We start from the raw sequence: 13,314 nt of genomic DNA, 5'->3' as shown, positions 1-13,314 counted from the left end.
TGTTTGTCTCTAAAAATCATATTTAAAGCATATTTCCAATAGGAAAAAAAACTAAGTTGAGCTACTGTAGTTCCATATAAAAGTATATAATAAAGAGTAGAAATGTCTCTAACCAGCACAATAACAAATCTCCTTAAAAGATATCAGTGACCTACGAAGTAAAGCGCAGGCATGGCAGGAATTGTAAAAATGTGTAAGTTGGTGGTATCTGAAACATTCTTCAATAGTAGGTTGCCCAGCAACCACCAAGTCTGTCAGGGATTGTATATCACCACTGTTACTAATGCTCCTTACGAAACTACTAGGGCCTTTTCCCCAAAATGCAGAAGGTATGCTGGTCAAGTCCTGCTGGGAATGTGTGATTATTTGAGACTGGAGACATCAGGCCACGCAGTGTTGACAAGGATAATTGCCTGTGAACCATGTACCAAATTGACATAGATGTTAGAATAAAGGTGTGGTAATGAAACTGTTGAGGAAATTATTCAGCATCTAGCCAGCATGGCTCTGGGATTCTTCTGACAGCTATATTTAACTTCTAGCAATGGTCAATGTTTGAGGGAGTGTATCTTATGCCATTCCACTATATGGGCATAATGGACAGCCTGGTAAAACCCACGGAAATACTGGAGACACAGACAAACAAGCAACTTGGGTAGCATTAAGCAAGGAAAAAACACACACATCTCAGCAGAGCAGAATTTAGTGAGAAGAAGTAAGTTTTGAGCAACTGAACAGTAATAGTGTGAAAAAGGTATAATAACCAAGAAATTCATTTGTATGTCACTTTGGAATCTATTGAGTATGGAGAGAAAATTAAGTTAGTAAAGTATAGTAAGATCACAGGGCACCACAACACCCAAATATGTCAGATTATCAGAGCACCACTTAAAAGGAAATTTCTGCTGCACGGAGGTCATTGAAGCAACCGGTGAGGTCACACTAAGAACATCAGATTTATCCATACTAAGATTAAAGTTGCTAAACTTGCAGTAATTCCAAAATTTCACAATAATATTCATGAGGAATATGCAGGTTTGTTAAAAAAATAAATAAAAGGCTGTCAGCATAAACTGATACTTTATGTTCGACATTAACCTAGTGGAAGCCATCCACAGACTGATTTGCTGAATCACCAACAAGAACAACTTCAGTTTCAGCAGAATCAGCACAGAGGCAAAAAGGACATTCTTACCAGGTGTCGTTTATGATGTCCACCTGATTATTGGAAGCCCCATTAACCAAAATTCCAGCTGTTGGTCATGTGTATATAAGTGCTCTATTAACCCCATGTTAGGGGCATAAATAATATTTGTTCGAACAGCTTGGGGAATCTATTTTTGTTTAAATCTTTATTTCTTTTCCCACAGTCATCATTTTTCAGTTGTTTTACAAAATATGCCCAATGCAGTGAATGACCTATATTGGCCATGCAGTCCTGTAATAGGTGATGCCAGTGGAGGGTTTAGCATACCTTACCACAATTGATTCCAACATTACACTGATCAGCCACATCATTAAAATCACTGACAGGTAAAGTTAATAACACTGATTATGTCATTACAATTGCATCTGTCAAAGGGTGGGCTATATTAGCAAGCAAGTTAACAGTTAGTTCTTGAATTTCATTTGTTGGAATCAGGGGCAAAATTGGCAAGCAAAAAGATTTGAGTGACTTTGAAAAGGGCCAAATAGTGATGGCATCTCCAAAATGGCAAGTCTTGGGTGGTGTTCCTGAATGCAGTGGTTAGTACCTACCAATAGTATAGCAAGGAAGGTCAGCCAGTGAACTGGTGTCAGATTCATGGCTGGCCAAGACGTATCGATGCATGTGGGGAGCAAATGCTAACCCATCTGCTTCAATCACACAGAAGAGATACTATAGCTCAAATTGCTAAAAACAAAAAACTTAATGATGGCCATGATAGAAAGGTGTTAGAACACAGAGTGCATCCCAGTTTGCTGCATATGGGGCTGTGTAGTTGCAGACAGGCCAGATCTTATGACCCCTGTCCACTGCTGAAAGCACCTTCAATGGGACATGAGCTTCAGAACTGGACTATGGAGTAGAGGAAGAAGAGCCTGGTCTGATGAATCTTTTAGATCAGGTGGATGCCTGTATGCGTATTGGTAGTTTACCTGGGGAAAAGAGGGCAGCGTTATGCACTATGGGAAGATGGCAAGCCGACGCAGGCAGTGTTATATTCTGGGCAATGTTCTGCTGTGAAGTGTCCTGGCATTCATGTGGATGTTACTTTGACACGTACCACCTACCTAGAGACTGTTGCAGATCACGTACACCCTTTCAAGGCAATGGTTTTCTCTGATGACAGTGGCCCTTTCAAGCAGGATAATGCACCCTGCCACACTGCAAAAATTATATAGCCTGTATCCAGGTTACATATAGGGCTAGTATTAGACTTTATCAGCCAGTAACTACCTACTTCACAGATGTTGCTACCTTTAAAGTTTATTATAGCACAATATATCTCTACTTTAATTTAAGAATTTCATACTCTTTTTGTAGGGATTTGCTGACTTTCTTTTATGGTTATGTAGGTACACTCTTTTGTTATGGTGTCCTGCCATGTGCAGTCGGGAAGTAGGTATAATCCCTGCCCTATGGATGTATTGCCTTGCAACACTCAACCAAGTGCATTGAGTGAGTGCCTCATGAATCTGATGAAGACAGCACTGACATATAGCAGTACGGCCTCTTGATAAATCTAGAGAGGGGTACAGTGCTACATTAAAATCTCCTCCCTAGATTAAGACCCCTTCAGAGAAAGTAGACAAAGCTCTACAGACCTTCATAAGAAAAGTATGCTTTCAGCATTAACAGTGTTACATGTGTAAATCTGTGAGTGAATATGCCCCTTCATAAAAAGAAAATTACCTTAATTATTTTCTGGTCCACTAATTGAAGGGAAATTATATGTGAAAACATGTTCTTTGCCCTGATTTTTGGAAGTGGCATGGTCAGCAAAAAAGGCTTTACAGGTCCTTCCCTTTTCCCAGTAAGAGATCAACAGTCTCTTTAACTTGAAATAAAATATCAGGGGCTTCTCATTGAGAATCCTCTGAACATGTCCTGCAACGCACTACACTGCGTTCTGATCTGAGTCTGAGAAAGTGGTGTACAGGCACACTCTATATCACAGGAGCTAATGGAAAGAGTAAGCTCTCTTCTTTAGTGTTTTACCATGTCTTGTACCATTGTGACTGAATTGTTTGTGTAGCCCACAGTTCTCCAAGGAGCCTAGATTTAAGACCTCTAGCATTCACAGACCTAGTTTGCAGTGGGCAGGTGTATGTGATGATGGCACCATCATGGCTGCGGAATTTAGGAATCAGGGGCAAGGGAAGAAGTTAAAAAAGTGAGGGAGATAAGAGAACAAAAAAAGAGAAATAGAAAAAGAGAAAGTTAGGAAACAAGCATAAAGAAGAAATTAATTGTCAAGGTCTGAGCGTTTTGTGCCCTGGAAACACCTGAACTCCCAGAAATATATTAAACAAGAAGACCCAAGCATATCCCAGGTAAAATTGACATTAAAATGCAAGTCGGGAACAACATCTATCACCAGACAATTAATACCAAATTTGATTAGAGCAAGGATTGATTGAGCACTCATGCTATTGTTGCTATCCTAGGAAAATAACGTAAAGTCCCTCCAGTATCAAAAGTCATAAGAAGTCAAAAAACATGTTTGACCCCCGAAGTAGCATAGAACTAAGCTCAATCGATGACCTGCCCTGCCCGACAAAAACGGAGAAAAGCTAATAATAGACTGAGTATGTGCAAAAAAGTAAAAGTGGAAAAAGAGGACAAAATACTGGACTACTCGTTTATAAATAGATGTAAAGAGATAGACAATTAATTAATTTAAATGCATACAAGTATGTAGCAATTATATTCATGGTAAATATTTTCCCATGGCCACAATACAAGGCAGAGGCTAATATGTTAGGAAGGCAGGTCTCCAGGAAAACATCAAGTTATACATTGTAAACTGGACTATACAAAACAACCCATATACACAGATCTATTAGACCCATACCCTCTCCCTCCCCACTTATTACAAACAAATCCCTCACATGTTGCAATACAATGCAGAGACCATACAGTAACAAATAATAAATAATGATTCACTAACAAAAAAATAATTAACACATCTCAAACACAAACCATATAGCAATAAATGGCCTAACTATCAAGTCACAAAGTTGCCAATTCCAGGCACGCAGAAGCACACTGTAATGACAACTGAAATGCAGCTTATAAAAAGTGTAAAAAAAGTTTGTTTTTTATAGAACAAACACATGCAAAAATACATAAATAGATGCAAGCAGCCATTCCCATATCCCATTTAAAGGACCCCACCGCACCACCCAAATAAAAAAAACAAAGAGGTAATCAGGGACAAGCAAGAAAAAAAAAAGCCTAAAAGGCTATGAACCCCACTATGTAGCATGAAAAACGCAGTAAAATCTCTGAAGCAGTACCTGAGCCTGAAAAAAGCTTGGCAAGACTTATAAACCCCAAGTCTATAAGGATATCCTTGCTCAGCTGATTACTGCATAGGGCCCTCAACAGCCAATTCTCTACTGTTTGGCCTGCAGTGTCACTGCGGAGGTCAAACGGTTTCGGTCTAAATGTCATCTGATATCTTTGTCTCCAAGGCGGTTACGTCCACCTTTGCGAACATATAATCACAAATAGATCCACTCTCAGTTGTGCCAGAGAATTGAGAGAGTCGGCCTCACTGTCATCAAGGCTCCAAGATGTCAGCTGAATAGGTGCCATATTGGTAAATGTGGAAATGCCTAGAAGTCTGCTGGAGTTGCAGAAAATTATCCATAGGGCAAGATTTAGTCATGGTCAAAGATGTGGTATCTGGAAACTTCACAGTTTCTTGTTCTGACCACTGGTAGCTGTAAAGAGAGCTGCAACTGTTGGGTCCAGAACACTATTCTAACACTGAAGTACTGTTCTTATACAGGTGATAAACTATTGCACATGATACACTGAACATTATTTAAGATGCATATTTATTAAGAGAAATGCTGTCAATACACACTGTGAACTTGAATAATGAGGTGGCACGTCACTGTGGGGGTCAACAGGATTACAAAATATAATGCCTATCTTACTCCATACCAAAATAGGTATTCATAAATTAGCACACAAAAAAACGAGACGTGCTAAAATACCTCATTTATATTTCACATGGTTATTTCTCTCTGTCTCTTGCTAATAAGCATTTTTGTTTGATTGTGTACTATACAGACAGTTCCAGCAGAGAATTAATGTGCACAATAAACAGCAATAATTAAAAAAAACTTACTATTTCTTTCCCAGACATACTCAATATAATACATGTTATTAGAAAACCAGACATTTTTTCTCAAGAGGAGAAGGAAAAAAGAACATTTCAAACATGATTAATACTTTTCATCCATCAATAGCCAGAGTATTCATCATCGAAGACAAGCCTATATCTTAAGCCTATATCTGTATGAAATGCATGCTATGATTTTGATAGTGTATCAAACAACATATTCTGTTGAAAATAAATAGTTTAACTTTTTCATAACTCTGGCTTTACTTTGTAACTTTGTTTAGCAAAATTCAATGCAAAATAAGCACAGTCGTCAGCTATTCCTTCATATTTTTAGCCCACTGTTTTATTAATCTGGCATATCAACAAGATAAACAATACTGGTGAGGACATTGCTTGCATTTAGTGTATTTCAGTTGATTAATGGTCTTTCTAACGCATACATCAAGAAATTGTTTCATTTCATCTCTTGACAATCAAAAATGTCATTGCTTAATTTAACAGCAATCACAAATCTCTATTCAAACAAGTTCTCTGTTTGCAAAAAGTTCACTGTGTCTTCAAATCCATCTTGAAAAATAGACTCCATTTTGTCATGGCTTGGTGGGAACAATGCTTGATTAAGTCTTTCAAGATTGGCAGTTGATAGCTGTGGCAAAGGTTTATGTAAGAAAAAAAAATGCATTATTTACATGCCTATACTGTCAAAATGCTTTGGCAAAGCAATGTACTAGGTTCTACAATGTTTATATGGAATAAAAAAATGCTACCATTCTCTTTTTTTCCATTGCACGTAAAAAAAAAAAAAGATAATACATTTAAAAATATAAAATTTTGCATACTTTAAAAACTTTTTTTCCATTTATATAATAACAGGTTATTAACTTGTACTCAGAATCACAAAAAGAACTGTGTGACTTTTTTCTCCTTGCATGGCTCATAGTATAGCAATGAAGCCAGCATGTCAGCATCATGGAGGAGAGAAGTGTCCCCAAGGAGGGGAAATGAAAGAAGAGCTAAGAGGGAGCACACGCGGACCAAAGATGGGTGTTAAAGAAGTGTAACACCCACCTCAGTAAGGAGACACGGCAGGCGAGGAGAGGGAAAGGTAAGGCATAACAGTTTCTCTCTTTAATTACCAAGTGCAATGCGGATATGATATTTGCCAAACACCATGATATCAGAACCAACATAGTCACCAAAAGGCACAGCAAATGTTTCTGGATGTTTTAGGCTGGCTAACAATGTTCATACGTAAAAAACTGATGAATGAACTAGAATCCCCCAAAACCCTTGCTCTGATAAGAACTGGGTTGTGCAAAAGAATGTTGAAATCTGCTAATTATTCCTTTCCCTCTGCCCACTGATAGATTTATAGGAGAGAAAAACACAGGTACAAATTATATTTGTATGCCAGCTAGTGACTCACACTTTTAATTTTTACAAATAGAAGTAAACCATTGGTTTCTTATCATCACTTTAAAGGGTCATTCCAGACCCCTAAGCAGCTTTAGCTTGCTGAAAAGCGTTGTGTGTAGAGTGTTTTCTTTTTTTTCATTTTGCAAAAAGTGCAGATTTCAAATTAACCTGGTTACACCCCCTTGGCTTTCAAGCAGACAACAGGTAATGTTACTTCCTGGTTTGGTTAGCTCAATGCAGCTGACCTCAAGAGGCAGCAATTGCGAGAGCGCCTGACTTACAAAAACTTCTCATTGAGCTGTATTGGGAAGACTGTGATTGGACAGATACAGAAAGTCTGGGCAGAGTTAAAAGGGGAGAGCTTGCAAAGATAGCAGACACGAGAACTGCAGGTTTTGCAAGCAGATTTAGATATATTGTGGTTCTATGTTAAGCATGTCCAACACCTCAAGCTTCATTGAACAAAATGTGAAGCTTCTATCTGGTCAAACTACACCTTGAATAGAAAAGAACCAGAGGTTGATGATGTATTGTCTAGGGATTGGCACAATCAGCAGAATTTGAAAAGTGGCTAGGAGAAAATAAGTTTTCCTTAAAATTAATGGGAAAAAAATAATTACTCCAGCAAAGGTGAATTAGATTTGAATCAAATCTGAATCAATGGTGTAAGGAAACTTGTCAATATACAGTTTCTTGGTAGATTTAAAACATTTTAAGTTTTATTAAAATTAGAAAAAAAGCTTGAGTATTTTTTTTATCAATAAACATAAAGGGAAAAGTAATCTATATCAAAAGAGCTACATATTGCACCCACATTTAACTTACCAGGATATCCTGCTTAGCAACTTTGAGATATAGTTCAACATGCCCTGTATCTTTTGGGCAGATGTCGTTACGGCCACCAAAAGGTGATACTGTTACTGTTCGCCCAACAGGCAGAATTGGAAGACTGTTTGAAAAACCTCCATCAAACCATCTCTGTTCAAGAAACAATTTAGAACTATCTGAAATACTGTTTCAAACATAGGAAAATAAACACTTATTAGGTGTTAAAAAAACAAAGAATCATGCATTTCATGGATAAAATATTTGTGTCTAACTTACTTACTGTAACCACCTACACATGTATGTGTTTTACATAAAACCAAAACAACAAATTTCCATGTTTTTCTTGAAAGTCAATGTAATCCATAAATGACAGTTTGATAAGTGTCATATCAGCATTGTATTGTCACAGTGTCTTCAAAACTGGAATAAAATTAAGAATGAATGAATTATGAATATTAATGTACCTACAAGAGTAGAACTATACAAATAAAGTGAATCTATCATACAATATGACATGACATTGCGTATGCCACTTCAGAGAGCCATTGGTAATACAGTACTTGCAGTGACTATCTGTATGACAATGTTAATTGCAGATAGTTCTATAGTTCAATATGTGTGTGACAGTGCACGGTACTCTGAAGTTTGTGATGTATATTTCCCAAATCCGGCATCCCAGAGTAGGTTGCTGGTAGGAAGAGTGCAAAAATGGCAGATTAGTTAAGTTAACACTTCACTGGCTCTGCCCAAAAGGGCCCAGATTACCGGTAGGCAGGGGCGGACTGACCACTCGGGCACATCGGTCATGGACCGAGGGCATGAGGCAGCCAGGGGCCCGGCAGCACAGCCATGCTCCAGCTGGAGAGATCAGAGATCTCTCCAACTGCAATGGCAATAAAAAATAATTTCCTTTAATAGGTTGCTGGGGCCCCTGATGCAGCGCAGGGCCCCTGATGCAGCGCAGGGCCCCAGCAACCTACCGCTCTTTAAATCTCCCCCCCCTTACCCTCACATGAGACCTGGCAGCTTCACCAGCTCTCTGCCAGGTCTCCTTCTCTCTGTCCCGTGCGGCCCTGTGTGATGAGGAGAGGCGGGGCCAGGAAGTGACCTCACTTCCTGTACTCTCCTCTCACACAGAGCCCGATCAGCAGGGGAAGGAGCAGCAGCCAGGGAGACCAGAGCGAGCAGAGAGACAGGTAGGAACTACTTACCCCCCTCCCTCTCTCTGTCACCCCCTCTCTCTGTCACCACCCTCCCTCTCTCTGTCACTGTCACCCCCCTCTCACTGTCACCCCCCTCTCACTGTCACCCCCTCCCTCTGTCACTGTCACCCCCTCCCTCTGTCACTGTCACCCCCTCTCTCTGTCACTGTCACCCCCACTCTCTGTCACTGTCACCCCCTCCCTCTGTCACTGTCACCCCCGTCCCTCTGTCACCCCCCTCCCTCTGTCAATGTGTCTGTCACCCCCTGCCTCTGCCACTAGTCATCCCCTCCCTCTGTCACTGTCACCACCCTCCCTCTGTCACTGTCACCCCCTCCCTCTGTCACTGTCACCACCCTCTCTTTGTCACTGTCACCACCCTCTCTTTGTCACTGTCACCCCCTCCCTCTGTCACTAGTCACCCCCTCCCTCTGTCACTAGTCCCCCCTCCCTCTGTCAATGTGTCACCCCCTGTCACTGTCACCCCCTCCCTCTGTCAATGTGTCTGTCACCCCCTCCCTCTGCCACTAGTCACCCCCTCCCTCTGTCAATGTGTCACCCCCTCCCTCTGTCACTGTCATCCCCTCTCTCTGTCACTGTCACCCCTCCCTCCCTCTGTCACTAGTCACCCCCCACTCTGTCACTACTCACCCCCTTTCTCTGTCACTAGTCACCCCCTCCCTCTGTCAATGTGTCACCCCCTCCCTCTGTCACCCCCTCCCTCTGTCAATGTGTCTGTCACCCCCTCCCTCTGCCACTAGTCATCCCCTCCCTCTGTCAATGTGTCACCCCCTCCCTCTGTCAATGTGTCACCCCCTCCCTCTGTCACTGTCACCCCTCCCTCTGTCACTAGTCAACCCCCCCACTGTGTCACTACTCACCCCCTTTCTCTGTCACTAGTCACCCCCTCCCTCTGTCACTGTGTCACCCCCTCCCTCTGTCTCCGTGTCACCCCCTCCCTCTGTCTCTGTGTCACCCCCTCCCTCGGTCTCTGTGTCACCCCCTCCCTCTGTCACTGTCACCCTCTCCCTCTGTCACTAGTCAACCCCTCTCTCTGTCACTGTCACCCCTCCCTCCCTCTGTCACTAGTCACCCCCCCACTGTGTCACTACTCACCCCCTTTCTCTGTCTCTAGTCACCCTCTGTCACTGTGTCACCCCCTCCCTCTGTCACTGTGTCACCCCCTCCCTCTGTCACTAATCACCCCCACCCTCCCTCTGTCACTGTGTCACTAGTCACCCCTCCCTGTGTCATTAGTCACCCCTTCCCTCCATCACTGTGTCACCCCCACCCTCCCTCTGTCACTAGTCAGCCCTCCCTCCCTCTGTCACTAGTCCCCCCTCTCTCTGTCACTGTCACCCCTCCCTCCCTCTGTCACTAGTCACCCCCTCCCTCTGTCACTAGTCACCCCCTCCCTCTGTAACTAGTCACCCCTTCTCTCTGTCACCCCTCCCTCCCTCTGTCACTAGTCACCCCCTCCCTCTGTAACTAGTCACCCCTTCTCTCTGTCACCCCTCCCTCCCTCTGTCACTAGTCACCCCCTCCCCCTGTCACTAGTCACCTGTCACTGTGTCACCCCCTCCCTCACTGCCACTAGTCACCCCTCCCTCTGTCACTAGTCAACCCCTCTCTCCGTCACTGTGTCACTAATCACTCCCTGTGTCACCCCCACCCTCCCTCTGTCACTGTGTCACTAGTCACCCCATCCCTCCCTCTGTCATTGTGTCACCCCCTCCCTCTGTAATTGTGTTACCCCCTCCCTCTGTCATTAGTCACCCCTCCCTCCCTCTGTCACTAGTCACCCAATCCCTCCCTCTGTCACTAGTCACCCCATCCCTCCCTCTGTCACTGTGTCACCCCCTCCCTCCCTCACTCTGTCACTAGTCACCCCCTCCCTCACTCTGTCACTAGTCACCCCCTCACTCTAGTGACAGAGTGAGGGAGGAGGTGACTAGTGACAGAGATAGGGAGGATGTGACCCTGAGGGTGGGGGCACCCTTAGGGCTCTATAGTGTCAGGAAAACCACTTTATTTTCCTGACACTATAGTGATGCTTTAACATTTATTTAATGCACATATATTTGTGCATTCAAAGGGCCTGGGATCTAATTTTGCCCAGGGGCCCCAAAGGCTCTCAGTCCGCCCCTGCCGGTAGGTCAGCCTGGATTGAATGCATGCCAGGCTGCCTGCCTATGATCCACAGCAGGCCCACTGAGGACAGACCCTGCAAAGAGCACTACTTCTGCACTCACTGCAGGGTCCTAGTGGCCTGAACATTCCAAAAGTGGAATACCAGGGAACAGTCGGGTTGGTGGTACAGGACCTGAACAAAAAAAATCTGAACATTTGGGAGGCCTTGTGATGGTACAATATGCAGCATGTGATGTCGCCCATGCATGAAAGTGATTGTAATGCCTGCTTGTGTTATTTATACTGCAGTTGCTTTGTACCGTTGTATTTGTGCGTATATGAGCTATTACATTGTATATGTTCACACATAGTTTTTTGGTGTTCTGTATGATACCTATGAATCTGGGCTGTGTATGGAGGCTGCTTGTGTGATTGTGTGTGTGGATGGAAATGTCACATTGTGTGTTTGGTAGTGTGTGTGTTTGTGTGTGTGTGTATGTGAGGGGCTGTTTGGGGTATTACATGTGAGAAGTTGTTTGTGGGGTTGTGTGCATGTATGTGGTTTGTTAGTGGTGTTGAGTTTGTGGGGATTGTATGTATGTTTGTGTGTGGGCTGTTTGTATTATTTGTAATATAATGAGGAGAGGGTTATTCTGCATTTCTGTGTATATCTAGCAGTGTGGGTGCTTCCCTGGGTTCCAACTGTACCTCTCTGGAATACATAAAAAAAAAATCCTGTATAGAAATCTGGTTGTCAAACTTATATACAAAAATGTTAGAACAATATAACAGATATCAGTTCCCAAAGGACAATGTTTTGAGCATTTGGTACTTTTGCTGACCCTACTTCAGTCTTCTCTTTAGACAGGCATTACACTCACACGCTAGCAATCTTAAATAAACAATGCTAATCACACAGAGTGTTAATGGCATATCGTAACTCATGGCAAATGTAGCTGAAAAACTCTTCACATGTAATCACGTGAGTAAAAAATATTAGATACAGGATGTATACTAACTGCTCCAATTTCAGTGCTTTCATAGAGAGTGCAACTCCATATGTAGGCACTTAGCAATTTTGATTCCTTGCTGTTCCATGGTTATCACTCGGCTTTAAAGCACAATTTTTTTAGATGGTCTTGTTGTGTTATCCATCGTGAGTGGATTTAATGCTGTATCACAACCATCTCTTGTTCTTAACAGTTTAACTGGTGATTACATATAAATGTTAATTCCCAACTCTTGCAATGGTCTTACATTAATACCTAAAAATCTCTCTTTTTTTTTTATTTTATAGTGTGAATTAAATGTCTTAATTAGCTTCAACCAGAATATTCAGTTTAATAAGTGTGCACTGTTTGCATGCATATTGATGCATGGGAAATGTCATTAATTCCTTTAGGGTGTTAATTACTGGTTATTTCAAAACACATTATTTAACTATGAAAATCATTAGGTATAATTTTTACTGTTTTCGTGAAACTATTGATTTGAAAGTGTGCCCTTTCTACTAATTAATATAATGATTAAATCATTATGCGACTATATTTATTATTAAAAGATATATGACATGATCTGCCATTCTGTATGGTGTATGATGCCGCCCATGGGTTTTTCTCCATAATGCATGCTCTGACACTAGGCAGCACGAGTGCGCTCCACTCTCAGGGTGGCTCCAGTCCTCTCCCATTAGTGATATATGTTCCAGGAGAAGAAGCAAGGAGATAGAAACAGCACAGTTTTGTCTCCCCAGCAATTCTGCCTGCATATCAGTATTGGGAGAGGAACTGCATTAATTGTGGTAGGTGCAAATATCAGCTGCTGCCTGGAACTTTGACTTTGACCAAATGATGTTTTGCAATGTGGGGCATGTGACTGTAGCCCTAATCTTTTTTAACTGCAACCCTTAATATTGTGTAATATAAAAGATACATAATTAGAATCATGTATTACAATTATTAATTTAGCACCAAGATACTCTGCAACACTGTAAAATAGATCAATAGGACAAACATGTATGACATACAGGAACAGTGGGTGAAGAGGGTCCTAGGGAAAATAATGCCATCAAGAGTTCTGCAGGCCAAGTGGTGCATTAATTCATTTTAATTAATTTAAAAAATCCACGTCATTAGTGGGTGTTTCCATGCATGGCATGACATCAGCTTGTCGGGAGGATAGGATGGAGGGTAACATTAATGCATTACTGTAACACCCACAAAGCTGCTTTGATGGCTACGCGGTCATCATTGGAGATGAGGTAAGTATTCAACATAAAACAATATATAATGTACCACTCTGATAAATCATACATTTAAAGCATAAGAAGATTATAGAAGCTAAAAGTGAACCAATTTAATGTTACTCAGTTACTCATGAAAGTCTGCAATGATCGT

The 13,314-nt window shown here is 41.8% G+C and overlaps 1 protein-coding gene across 2 annotated transcripts in view; it reads right to left on the bottom strand.

The window, feature by feature from the left end:
• Positions 1–5,663: 5,663 nt before the first annotated feature.
• The window catches only part of PNPLA4 (patatin like phospholipase domain containing 4), a 55,761-nt gene continuing 48,110 nt past the window's right edge, over positions 5,664–13,314 (bottom strand). For both annotated transcript variants that reach the window (XM_063444279.1, XM_063444280.1), the window contains exons 6-7: positions 7,584–7,736; positions 5,664–5,988 (exon numbers count right to left, since the gene is read on the bottom strand). In XM_063444279.1, coding sequence (XP_063300349.1) covers positions 5,857–5,988; positions 7,584–7,736 — 285 coding nt within the window. In that variant the 3' untranslated portion in view covers positions 5,664–5,856. The remainder of the gene's footprint in view (positions 5,989–7,583; positions 7,737–13,314) is intronic.

This window comes from Pelobates fuscus, chromosome 1, assembly GCF_036172605.1.
Source record: "Pelobates fuscus isolate aPelFus1 chromosome 1, aPelFus1.pri, whole genome shotgun sequence".
Taxonomy (NCBI): Eukaryota; Metazoa; Chordata; class Amphibia; order Anura; family Pelobatidae; genus Pelobates; species Pelobates fuscus.
Note: the sequence above shows the minus strand (reverse complement) of the source record. Positions and strands in the feature narration are given on the sequence as shown.